We start from the raw sequence: 13098 nt of genomic DNA, 5'->3' as shown, positions 1-13098 counted from the left end.
ATTCAACTGTAGAGATGTCCTTTGTAGGTTATAAGGCTTCTCTGAAAGTCAGAATGACACGATTAAGGGAAATTTAAAACGGCAATCTTCAAAAGGGCTCTCTCTATATTTAAGTAGCATAATCATCAATATGGCTATTTGCATATTTCAAAAAAGAAGTGACCTTTGGTGTATTTTTTTAAACATGCAATCATGGGGATTTAGTCTTGATTTTCAATTATAATAAATATTTCTCTCCCCATACTCTAAATGCCAAAGAAAGGAATTCTTTTAAGCATATTCATTTGTATTCATCACTTCCCTAATATCATGACTTTAAAGAACATGAATCCAGATATCTACAGGGAAGACCTTAATCTTAACTTCTATTAAGAGATTCACCCAAGGGGCTTTGAACAAGTGGAGATGAAACCGATTGGACTAAAATGTGATTTTTAAGTGACTCTGAGTTTAATTGGTCTCCCTAAATTGGTTTTCGTGAACTTGTTGACATCCATTTAGAACAACACCACAAATGGCATTTCCCTATGTATTTTAAAATGCAGTCCCCTGGGGGAAAGGCTGGAGAAAATCACATCACAGCAACGGTTCCATACTAATGTTCTATCCTTTGCAAAGCACTTCCACAGCCTCAGTCCAGCCCTCCAGCCATTCACTGAAGCAACGGGCACGTTATATACCTGGACGGTGCAGGCCGAGAGGCGCAGACGGAGGCAGCTAACAAAACCCAGGTCTGCTGACTCCCAAACATCCTATTTCCACCACATCCAGAAACACGAGGGTACTTTGGGGCTGTTATCACAGGAGATGAGGAACATCTGCAACTTACCTTAAAACCAATCCTTGGAGCAGGGGTCCATGTGATCACAATGGTGGTCTCGGTGACCTCCGTGTTGTAAGGTGGAATGGAGCTGAGAGGCTGCACTGTGAACCAGAATCGATACACATGGTCAAACCTTGGAATCACAGATGATGCTACCGAACATTCAGAGCAAGTATTTTCATGGAGAGCCTCTTTTTACCCAGCTAGGGGCTCCTGAATGTAATAGCCCTCACTGGGTAGGAATCTGGAGTAGGTCCGTGGTTCCCAGTCTTTGATGCGCCACACAAAGTATCTGACACCTGGCTAACACGTAGGTTCTGATTCTGCAGGACCGACGTGGGGCTAGAAGTTTGCATTTCTGTGATGCTGATGCCAGTGATGCAAGTCCATGAATAACTTGAGTAACAAGGTCTCAGTAGGACCTCAGAGGACACTTTCAAGTCCTTGGATTCTTTGATTTGTGTCTTTTCATCAAGTTTGGGATTTAAGTTTAATGATGATAAATTTCCCTATGCAGTCAGTATAAAATCCCATTTGAAATGTAAAACTGGTCACCACAAATGGACTATCATTCTGCTTTTTCAATCATTAATTTATAAACAATTGTTAAATTATAGATGTGATCTTTAAAGAACTCTATGCTGAATTATTCCATAACAATAGTCAATTATTTTTGGCTGCAATGAGAAATACCATACAAATTTTAAACAAAACCTGCCACGTGGACATACTTCTAATTTCTAAAGATTCCTTAAACATGTGACTATCCTAGACCACATTGCAAAAATTTAGTACTCTGCCACTGGAATTAAGAATTATAACAAGTTAATTTTGCATCTCCTAGCATCCTGACCTCGCTGTTATTTCAGTGAAAGTATCACTTTAAAAAAAAAAAACAAGAAAATAAGAAAAATGAGCATGTGTACACAAAGTGAAGACAGACATTTGCAGCAGTTCTACAAACCTTATTACAGACTTAGAGTCTCTAAAATGTAATCGGCTGAACAACTCTATCTTGTAATAAAGGGGAATAAGCATTCCAATAACTGGCTGCTATGGGAAAAATGAGGTCTCAGAAGCCAAGACATTTGAACAGAGTGAGTCAAATTCAAGGGTTTCGAGTTGTGTTGCCAGCCCAGGTCACATGTTTGGTGCCTTCAAAATTCCTCCCTTTTTATGCCCCAACCAAATTCTGTGCCTACTGGGGCTGGGGGGTGGAAACTATTAAATGCACTCATGCTAAATTATGAATGACTGGGGAGATAGTTATCCTCCAGAGGTACCCCATGGAGATGAAAAGTCTTGAGACCCTGCTCACGCCTCAGCTGCAGTCACTTGTTTTCCCTTCGACCATGTGGGGATTTGGGCACCACTGCAATTCTCCTATTTGTCTCCCGGCTAGACTTTACTGTGTGCTTTTAAAAAATTGATTTGAAAATACTGTGTGGAGAAAAATCAAGTATGTGTGTGGGCTGCTCTGTAATAACTGCTCTAACGACTGACCTAGAGTTCTACTGGTTTAGTGAGCTGTTTCCTAACTACGTTATTATTTCAATGGTGTCTTCAGGGTGAACCAGGATGGGTGACCCATGGTGCCTTGCCAGAGTTTCTGAAATCACACACCACTTGGCTGCTGCTGACTTTGCCGAAATGCCATGGCTTTGCCCTATGGGACCATGTCAATGGGCACAAGAAACAATTCGGAGAACGAGCAGCTTCTTGCGTGGAACGTCTGTAAAAGCCACAACCTTTTCACCAATTACATTCTCTCCAACTCTCTTGGGCTTTAAGACTGGGTGTTTTCTATTGCTCGAGCCAGCCAGCTAGAATCTTCCCAAGTTTCTGATGATGCTCTCTGCCTGGGAAGACCATTACAGGAAAATCTCCAAACCACAAACCCACAAACTGATGTCAAACAAAGGATGTGACTGTAAGTATGAGTTATGAGTTCTGGAAGGTCTTGGTAGGTGAAGAACAGCCTGGCTGTTAAAGAAATAAAATTTGCCCTATTTATAAAAGAGTAAGCTGTATTTTCCCCAGAAACAGCAGCCCCCACCACCATTCCACCCTCACTTTTGCTTTTAAGAATTTAGCACAAGTTATAAAATCCAGAAAAGTTATTCCCAGAATTAAGCATGGTTAAGACAGTAAAAAGCTACAGAAACTTAACAGCAATTGCAAAAATATGCAAGCTCTACTGATGTTTACAGCCTCGGAGAGTACTTCAAGTTTAAATGAAGTTGTGGAACTGCCTACTTAAGTAGGTTTATTTAAATTGAAGCTTGGTTGAACTGCTTTCATTCTCATTCTTCCCTCAATCGCCTAGTCAGTGAATATTTTTGGAAGGTATGCTGTGTGCAAGGCACTAGGTTAACCTTTAGCCAATAAAATTAGTTTTGACAATCAGTGCCTTAACTCATATTTAATCATATTTTATATAAATACACTGTGCAGAGCATAAAGATAACATGTCCAATATATCAGTTTCCGAAAGTAATTGAAATAGTCGAAATTGAGCCACCATACTTATTATTTACTTAACAATACTTAATTATTAAGTATCATTAAAATGCTTTTAATTTTCAAAAATTAGATTATTGTTAGTATCACTAAAAATGCTTTTTTAAAAAAAAGATTTATTTATTTATTTATGATAGACCTAGAGAGAGAGAGAGGCAGAGACACAGGAGGAGGGAGAAGCAGGCTCCATGCCGGGAGCCTGACGCGGGACTCGATCCCGGGGCTCCAGGATCGCGCCCTGGGCCAAAGGCAGGCGCCAAACCGCTGAGCTACCCAGGGATCCCCAAAATGCTTTTATCCAACAACAGAAACTACATAAAACAGGTCTCATGTTAATGAGTGAAAAAGTAAAAATGCTCATTCGTAGAATTATATGTTATCAGTAGAAGGATAAATCTACCGATTTAAATCTAACTCATGAAGCGCATCTCTAAGAAATAGGTATTTATAAGAAATACAAAGACACTGATTTAATATTAATAGATTTTAGAGTAACACACAACATAATATAGCAAAATTCAAAGGTTAACTTACAAATGAAAAGCAGATTTTCCTTGCTGATAGTTAGCAACTACTTAAGAAAAAGACTTCCCTAGCCCAAAATCATACACCAAATTTAAGTAGAAATACATTTCTGGTAAATTATGAATTCTTACCAGGACAGGTTTGTAAAGAATTTTCTTTGGGAGGTAAATCCCATAGTTATTTACAGCAAAATTTATATTCACTTTTTCAAGGCTTCTTAACCTCCATATTTTTAAAGGCTTTTGGAAAAATGCAAACTAGTTCATAGTTGTAATATATGTTGAAAAGTACTGGGCACTTCTACAATTCAAAATGTCAAGTTAAAAATAATAACTGATGCTCAGCTAGAAATTAGGGGTCTCAATTCATTGTAATGTAAATGAGAATATTTTTAATAGAAATCAGTTTATGAATATAGGTCTTTATTGTGATGTAGATGTGCAGATTTAAGGCCACTTCCCATAAAGTGTCGTGACCAAAAACTGTCAGCATTCTTCCCTCTGTGGAACTTCAAGAGTAATTTAAGAAAGATGAAAAGAAAAGAAAAAAACCTATTCTGTTCTGCAGAAATACTTTAATCTGCTGCTGTCTCATAAAGAAATCATTTCCTTAGCTTCTTGTTCTATTGGTTTCCATTCAGTTGGTCAATGTTTTCATTCTACACTTACTGCTACCACTCAAAACCCATAGTAGCAGGATGTAGACATAGGTGCTGATTTTTTTTCCCTCACCTCAACTGGTATTTGGTATATTCATTTAATACAATAGCATTCGACTTTCAAATAACTGGGTGCTTTAAACCGTGTTACTCAAAGTGGTCCTGGAGGAGATAAGAAGCTTGGCAACATTTGAAATTTAACACACTGCTACCTTCATCAAGAAAATCTTGCTTCAAAAAACGACCAACTGAACTGAATACTGTGTTTCATGATTTATATGCAGCCACAAGCTCCTTACTGTCCAATAATAAATGGATCAAGGGGCTGGTCCGTGACCACATTTTGAGTAGCACTGTTTTAAATCTTCCTTTTTATTTTAACCTTGTATTAAGGTCTTTTAAGTTAACTTTTTAAAAATTTATATTCAATTTTCCAACATATAGTATAACACCCAGTGATCATCCCATCAAGTGCCTTCCTTAGTTAACTTTTTAAAAATCGGATGAAGCAGGGAGAGTGAAAATATAGGTAAGAATCTAGACATCACTAAGAAAAGACATGCAAACTTTGGCTTACGAGTGGTGAAGACTCCAGTGGCTTTGGGGCTCTGCTGGTTGCCTTTGACAGCCACAAGGGAGACAGTGTACTCAGTTGCAGGCTGCAGATTCCTCAAGGGGTACTGCGAGGCAGAGGGTCCCACGTTGTACTGCTTGGGGTGGCCTCCCCGGGTTGGGCCCACGGTCAGTCGGTACCCAGCTATCCGGGCCCGAGGTGGAGTCCAGATCACTAAGACAGTTGAGTCAGTTTCGTTGGCAAACCGGAGGTTAGTGGGAGCATCCAATTCTAGAAAAAAAGAGGAAACACATAAAGAAATATTTGACCCTCAGTAATGATCATACTGAAACTCAAAAAGCTTGACTGCATTTTCTAAAGTTTTCTTAAGGTTGAAGCTAAGTAAAACTCAAAACCTTGGAAATGTTGAGCCATTATGAAATGGAGTGCTACTGGAAACTTTGCAAAATTGTGTCAATCATGAGAAACTGCAGACTTTTTTTTTTTTTTTTGCTTTGACTTTGATCCTGAGAAAGTGGAATGTTCCAGCATGACTTTCCCATCACCCTCTAAAATTATACTAACATTATAGAGATAGTGCTATAAAAACAAAAACAATAACAAAAAGACCCCACTCATGAATGCCACAATGTGCTCTGAATCAAACAGGTTAAGAAAGGAGAGATAAGCCCAATAAAGGGAGGGCAAGATGAAAGGGCATCATCCTTGCCCCTTATGTTCCACTAGAAGGAACATAAAGAATATTGTCTGCATTTATTGAATGGATAGTCCTTTGCTAGAGAAACAAAAGTAATTTTCCCATGGTCCGTATTAGATAATACGAATTATTAGATAATAATTATAACATCTGTCAGAATCATGGTAGGACACTGGTAAGTGCACACTATCAGAAAAATGACACAAATTGTGAGTTTCCTTGAGTGTGATAACTAGCACTTTCTCTGCAGTAATTTAAAACCTTTATCCGATGAAGGAAATGCTGAAGAGGTAATCGAGTACAGAAGCTGAAAGAATAGGACTTGGGAGTCAAAATGGCAGAAATCTATATGGATTCCACTCAATTGCTTCCTAGCTTTGGGATTTCACAAGTTGCAGATTTTTGTGAGCTTCAACTTCTTCATGAATCCAATGCGGATAAGAAGACCTCTCTCATTAGGTCAAAAGAGTATTAAATGTCAGGACAATACTTGTAAGGAATGGAGCAGAGGCCCTGGTTCTTCACATGCAATTACTGTTCTAGCAACTACTATTCGTAAATAATTCTGCTATGAAAGGGTTAAGAGTGTACATTTGCAGTTTCATCTATATATTTTTAGTTACAAAAAAATAGACTCAAATTTACAATCCACATCTCTGCTAGCAAAGAAAATTAGGTTTTTTCCAGCCCTCCTCTCTTGGTGCCATTACAGGGCTACGTGTATTTGGGAAATGGTCACTGTTTAGCATCCATGGAGCTGGTCTCCGTTTGGTTTCAAAGTGTAATGTGATTTCTGCCTCCCCCTCCCCCTTAGCCACTGGGCATTTTCCTATTTCTAACTGTACACCTAGGAGTTCCTGGTTTGCTGCACATTCACCATAGACTGGAAGTGAGGGTGGAGAATTGGGGGGTGAAGATGGTCAGGAGCAGGACGTACTGGTCGTTTGTTCCGCCGTCAGAGGCCTGCTCTCCCTCCCTTGGTTCACGGCGAAGACTTTGAAGTGATAGGTGACCCCGGGGGACAGTCCGGTGACTTCCGCGAAGGTGTTCCTGTTGATGGGCAGCCTCTGCCCGTGTTCTCCGGGCAGGTTGACGGGGATCACGTCTACGCGGTAACCAGTCACTGTGCTCTCAGGGGGGGTCCACATGATGGTGATCTTCACGTCTGTCACTTCTACAAACTGCAGGTCCCGGGGAGGGGGTACTTTATCTAATGGACAAGAGCCAACTGGTCATTCACAATTCCTGCTGAAGGTGATTTTTTAAAAGCCAATTTCCCAGAGGCATGTAGAGAAATTCATGGTGCCTCTCATCCCAAAGCAACGCTAAGTTTTGTCTCTTAACCAGAAAATATGCATTTTTGGCTTATATTTCTATGGTTCAGTCGTACTGCTTACATATGACATATAAGGCTTTTTATTTTATTTTACCTAAAATATGTAGGAAAGCAGATGAGTTTCCAATGTGTTAAGTGTCCCATCAAGGAATTTAAAATAAACATACACAAAATAAAATTTTTAAAAAATACAAAAACAACCCTAATTGCGACCACTGAAAAAATGTGGTTTGCATTTTACTGAACTATTTTGTAGAACTTGAGAGTCACAGATGAACTGACACGCAAGTTTCTGGGGAAGACTATGAAGACTTTATGGTGACAATTTTTAATCAGGAGGGGCAGCGGCCAGCTTTGATAAGTTACTTTATAGTATGGACATCTCAGCCAATTTTCTTAAGTTTAGGGATAAACTAATCTGTAAGATTACTTGCATATGGGAACTGTTGACAGACACAAACAACCCTCCCATGGGAATAATTATTCTCTCATCTTACACTTCTGGTTCTCCCCAGCAGGCCCGTGAAATGAGCACAGTCCAAGGGCGGTTTTATTCCTCCAACAAAAGTGAGGTCAAACGTGTTACCCTGGTAAGCTCTAAGACATAGATACCATAGGAAGTGACTTTAAGTTACCTGAACGCGGGACGCCAGTGGTTTCTTGTTGGATGAAAACAGGGGTACTTTCTTGGTTTTCTTCCACCGCATAGATAGTGATGTTATACTGAACGCCAGGTTGCAAGTCACTGAGGGTGACGGAGTTGGCAGTTTCAGGAAGGTTGAGTTCTGTGCTGCTCCCTTCTACTGATGGCGAATACACTATTCTGTATCCTGCAGATTCAAGGGGAAAAAGTCAGCCACGCTGTTTCATGAAACAGAGGTTTGATGAGTCATAAATCCCTCTTCTCAGAAAATCCCTTAGCGTCTTGCTTGATTAGTTAAGAACTTGTGATTCTTTCCGACTCTTTAGATGTTGCCACTTCTTATAAGGGCTATTCGGTACAAAGATAGAGTAAGAGCAGCCATGCAAACCTTTTTAATAATAAATATCATCCTTGAAGACCTGATATCCTTAATAAATGTCTATTAGAGACACCAGGAGGTGAAAATATTCACGTTAAAACGATTTCTTGTCTTTGAGCTCTGGGCAATGAAAGCAATTAATGAATCACCTTGAGTGCAGGTTGTCTAGCGCTGTCTGTGTCTTTTAGAAACTTCAGAGGCAACTGAGTAACTTAATGAGCTAAGAAGGCAACTGAGCCACCTCTTTAAGAAGTCGTCTTAGAGTGAGGTTTTCAGAAAAATTACCCCTCTTCGACCTCAGAAATGCCTGGTTTAAAAAGTCAGTGGGCTGGCTTTAGAGGTTGTGCATGGTGTGTGTGTGTAGGCAGTCAATAAAATGGACATGACTAGAAATGATCTGTAAGAAAGTCCAGCTGTCAGACTTGAAAAAAATCACATTCTGAATTACGATCCCTGACCACAGCTCAGAACTGGCTCCCTCACCACCAGTGCCATCAGGATTAACATGGTAGCCAAGAGAAGGAGGCTAGCCTCACCTGTGATGGGCGCCTGGGGTCTGCTCCAGCGAACAACAATCGAGGTGTCATCAACTCTGTCCACAGCAGGGTCAGGAGGAGCATCAGGTGCTAAAAAAAAAAAAAAAAAAAGAAAGGAGCAAATGAGAAAAACAGGAAATATTGCTCGAGGCCTGTTCTACAGAAAAAAGACTCTTTTCACAGCGCGTAGTACACATGTACCTGTTGTCTGCGAAGTAGACAGGATCAGACTCTGCTCTCCCTCTTCAGATATCTGATAGACATTTACAATGTACTTTCGGCCAGGAAGCAGGTCAGGGATGTTCACAGAAGTGGCCGTGCTTGGAAGATCTTTAAGATAAAAAGGAAAGGTTACCAGTCAGAGCAAATCAATCCCTCAAATCACTCCACAGCCCATAAGAGGGGTATTTTTAAAACTATACGTTCATAAGGGAAGGGGGCAAGTCTAGAAGGAAATGTACTAATGGATAATCAATAATTATCAATCCATTATTATCAATCCATTATGGTCTCATTTTTCTTTTGTTTGCCATTTTTCTAAATTTCTTCTCTATAGATACATAATTTTTATAATCCACCCCCATGTTGTAAAAATAGCTCTCTGTAGTTAGAAGTCAGGGTAGTGGTCATGGGCAAGGGATGATGGGATAGGACAGATGTTCTTTTTCTTAATCTGGGTGCTGGTCACATGGGTGTGTTCATTTTATAAAAATTCGTCAAGCTCTGTGCCCATGAATATATTATGCTACAATGCAGTTTTTTAAGGGGCCCTAACCATGAGAATTCGAAAAGCACGAATGAGGGTACCGTGCACCCACAAAGGCTAACATTTTCTGCCGTGGTCCTCAAACCCGCAACCCCTTCCCCAAAGAAAACACCAGGAGCTTCTAGGTGGCTTAGTTGGTTGAGCATCTGACTGGATTTCAGCTCAGGTCACAATCTCAGGGTCCTGAGATCAAGCCCCACGTAGGGCTCCACGCTCAGTGCAGAGTCTCCTCTGCTCCTCCCTTACCCCACCCCCAAATAAATATATAAAACCTTTTAAAAAGTCATATAAGAAAGAAAATACTATGGTTGTACAGACTTGTGCTGAGGCAAATGGGTAATGCAGCTCATACTGGGGACCAGGAAAAATGTGAGCATATGGCTCGGGAAAGAGCGCGCTCAGTTCTAGAGAGGTCAGCCCTTTCCCTTCCTCACACCGGAAGCGTGTTCAGTCTGAGGCGTGAAGCAGTCCCAAGGCTGTCATGACGGCGCACGGAGCTTACCGAGATACTGTGGTTCATCTCCCTCCTCACTCAGCTCGTATTCCACACGGAACCCTGACACGGTGTCCGAAGCCGAGACCCACGAGACCACGAAGCTGCTGGCCGTGATTTCAGTCACAGATTCAGAAGTGGCCACGACGGGAGAAAGGGGCGTCGTCTCTCCCGTCACGGTGTTACCTAGAGAGAGTCACAGAAAGGGGAGAGGGAGCTTCAGCCGTGGGGAACACTCGCCGCTGTCGGAACAGCGTTTAAAAGTGGGTGCATCGTAAAACCTTCAGAAGGAAATGAGAATGTTTTGTGGACCATTTGTTTTTTTTTTTTTTTTTGTGCGTGTGTGGCAGTTTTAAGTTATTAGTTTTTAAAATCAGTACTTTTTAATGGAAACAACTTGACCAAAAATCTGTCACAGAATTTTGAGACCCATTAAAACAAAAGTTTAATGAGAAAAAAAAAAAAAAAAAAAAAAAAGTGGGTGCCCGCTGTGGAAGCGAAGCGCTTCTCTGAGGAACACAGGTACAGACGTGAGGACCGGGGGTGAGGGGCGGGTAGGGGGGTACGGGGTAGAGGGGGTGGGGTACGTACTGGTCACCGGCGGGCTGGTGCTGGTGGTGGTGAAGTCAAAGCGTGTCACCTCTCTGTGGCCGTAGTGCTGGACGCTGATGAGCTGGCCCTCATAGACCACGCCCGGCGTCAGGCCTTTGATGGTGTACGAATTCAGGTGGCCAGGAATGGTGGCTTCCTTCCAACGGCCTGGAGAGTTTTTCTAAAGATTTCAAAGGAAAAAAAAAAAAAATCACCCAAGTATTCACAAGGATGAACATTCATAGATGATACTGAGGAATCGTCAAAGAAACGGAGACCTCTGCAGCTCCATTGTGGAGGAAAATCACGGAAAACTGGAATCAGAACAGGGACCTGCAGCAGTTTAATACTTATTATTATTTTAGCTAGTATTTACCGGTAGCTCACTGTGTGCCATGCTCTGTGTTGTTTTACTTAATAGTATAATTGCCCTCATTTTATGGTAAAGAAACATAGTTATGTGACACGCCCAAGGTCACACAGTTGCAGGTGCTGGGCACCTTCCTTTTTTGTCAGAATAATTTATTTCAGATCAGCAAGAAAATATGATGAATCCAAGTTTTGCCTCTCCCATTTTTTAAAATTTCTACAATGAACAAAGAGACATTCTTCTCTGAAGTGGGAAAAGGCCACATATTCTATCTTTTACTTTGTAGGATGGAAATTTCTTGCCCTGCAGAAATAGTCAAAAGTAAAATATTGCTTTGTGACTCAGTTCCTGGGACGATCGCATATAAGGTTCGACTGGTCTGGCTGTATGACTCATTCTTGGATATGAATTACCCCATCAAAAGCAGTTCCCAACTTTGGGCAAGACTGCAGAAGAATGTGATTTCGGTTTATTTAATCTTTGCTTCCAGTTTACATTTTCACATCCTGTCCAACTTCATTAACATGTCATGGATCACAAAACTCATTGCAATAAAATGTGTGGAAAAGAAACAGCCTTACTTCAAACAAGATGAGATCCTTTTAAGTGTAAATATTCTAAACTAAGTCAAAATACATTTTTAATGCCCAATGAGTTTTTTAAATTATCCAATCAACCAGCTCCTCAATAATTCAAATACTCCAGTGTCCATTTATATTTTTGAAATCAATGAGATGGATCCTAGTATATTTTAAATCTAAAATTTAACTCAAATACCCTGAAAAAAAAATCTGAAATTAGTCATTACAATTAGCTCAGATTTAATGATTAATCTTTCATTCAATGTGAACTTTTCTAGGCAGTTAGCTAATCAGAAGAAAACACTGAAGAACAAACTCTCAGGTAACATCCATTGAGGAAAAACCTGAAAATTCTTAGTTGTTAAAAATCTCAAAGAAATTTATCACTGCTGTTTCAATGAAGATTTTTCCAATTCAATGTACATTTTAGACCTACCTGTAAATGTTCCTTATTACAGAGATCTCACATAACACTTCAGAGTTAGATTTAAAGTAAATAAAATTGGTGATGAGATGAAACGATGAAAGACAAGGAAGTGCTGGAGGGAAAAATATGGTGATCCCATTGACTAACATCTACTAGATACAAAGTTCTGGAAATGACTGCTCCACACACTGTGGACAAGAGCACTGAGTATACTACAAAAAAATAAATGACTTCATAGCTTGAATTTTCCCTTGAGAGTTTAAATACAGCTGCATGAGTCAAATTATTTATTTGTTTATTTGTTTATTTATTTATTTATTTATTTATTTATTTAAGACAGAGTGAGAGAGAGCGAGAGAGAGAGCAGGAGCAGAAAGGAAGGGACAGGGCAGCCCGGGTGGCTCAGCGGTTTAGCACTGCCTTCAGCCCAGGGCATGATCCTGGAGACTCCGGATCAAGTCCCATGTCAGGCTCCCTGCATGGAGCCTGCTTCTCTCTCTGCCTCTCTCTCTCTCTATGTCTCTCATGAATAAATAAATAAAATCTTAAAAAAAAAAAAAAAAAAAAAGGAAGGGACAGAGGGGAAAAGTAGGCTCCTCAATGACCATGGAGCTGACGCTGAACAGGAACCTGGGATCGGGACCCCAACCAAAGGCAGACACTCAACAAACTGAGCCACCCAAGTGCCCCTCGATTTGTTGCTAATTGCTAGAATGTAATAGCTGTGACTAAAAGTGGGCATTTTCTGCCTGTATTTAAAATAGTGTCTCTCAAGTTGTGATTACAACTTTCGGAGGTAAAGCAGACAAGTTTAAAGGATAAGAAAAACTAAAGCTTACTGGACCTGTATCTTCCTCAGCATGTTTTTTTTCAATTTCCAGATGCTCCTTATTAGAAAAATCACAAGGTTTACTTTTTAAACCAACTATCATCCCTCATGTGTTCTTCCCTTGCACCATCTCTTTTTCCCTTCAATCTAAATAACTTCAGAGGATCAAAAGTAATGTTTTAAGAAGTGCTCCCTTATAAAAGTGAACACAAATCACTAAATGTTAATTTTTCAAATCATGGAAATGATGCCAGTAATTGTTTTCCTCTGATAGAGTTGCAAGACATACAACACCTTTAGATTCTCTTCCCATATTGGGGAAGAATTGTTTCAGGGATTATCATTTCTAA

General features: G+C 40.2%; 1 protein-coding gene across 12 annotated transcripts in view; it reads right to left on the bottom strand.

The window, feature by feature from the left end:
• Positions 1-13098, bottom strand: part of FN1 (fibronectin 1) — a 66411-nt gene that overhangs the window by 31849 nt on the left and 21464 nt on the right. For all 12 annotated transcript variants that reach the window (XM_077885121.1, XM_077885122.1, XM_077885127.1 and 9 more), the window contains exons 14-21: positions 10542-10722; positions 9960-10136; positions 8893-9021; positions 8692-8781; positions 7769-7963; positions 6735-7007; positions 5104-5370; positions 830-924 (exon numbers count right to left, since the gene is read on the bottom strand). In XM_077885121.1, the coding sequence (XP_077741247.1) occupies positions 830-924; positions 5104-5370; positions 6735-7007; positions 7769-7963; positions 8692-8781; positions 8893-9021; positions 9960-10136; positions 10542-10722 (1407 nt within the window). The remainder of the gene's footprint in view (positions 1-829; positions 925-5103; positions 5371-6734; positions 7008-7768; positions 7964-8691; positions 8782-8892; positions 9022-9959; positions 10137-10541; positions 10723-13098) is intronic.

Source organism: Canis aureus, chromosome 36, assembly GCF_053574225.1.
Source record: "Canis aureus isolate CA01 chromosome 36, VMU_Caureus_v.1.0, whole genome shotgun sequence".
NCBI lineage: Eukaryota > Metazoa > Chordata > Mammalia > Carnivora > Canidae > Canis > Canis aureus.
The sequence above is the reverse complement of the archived record's forward strand: the minus strand, read 5'-3'. Positions and strand labels throughout refer to the sequence as shown.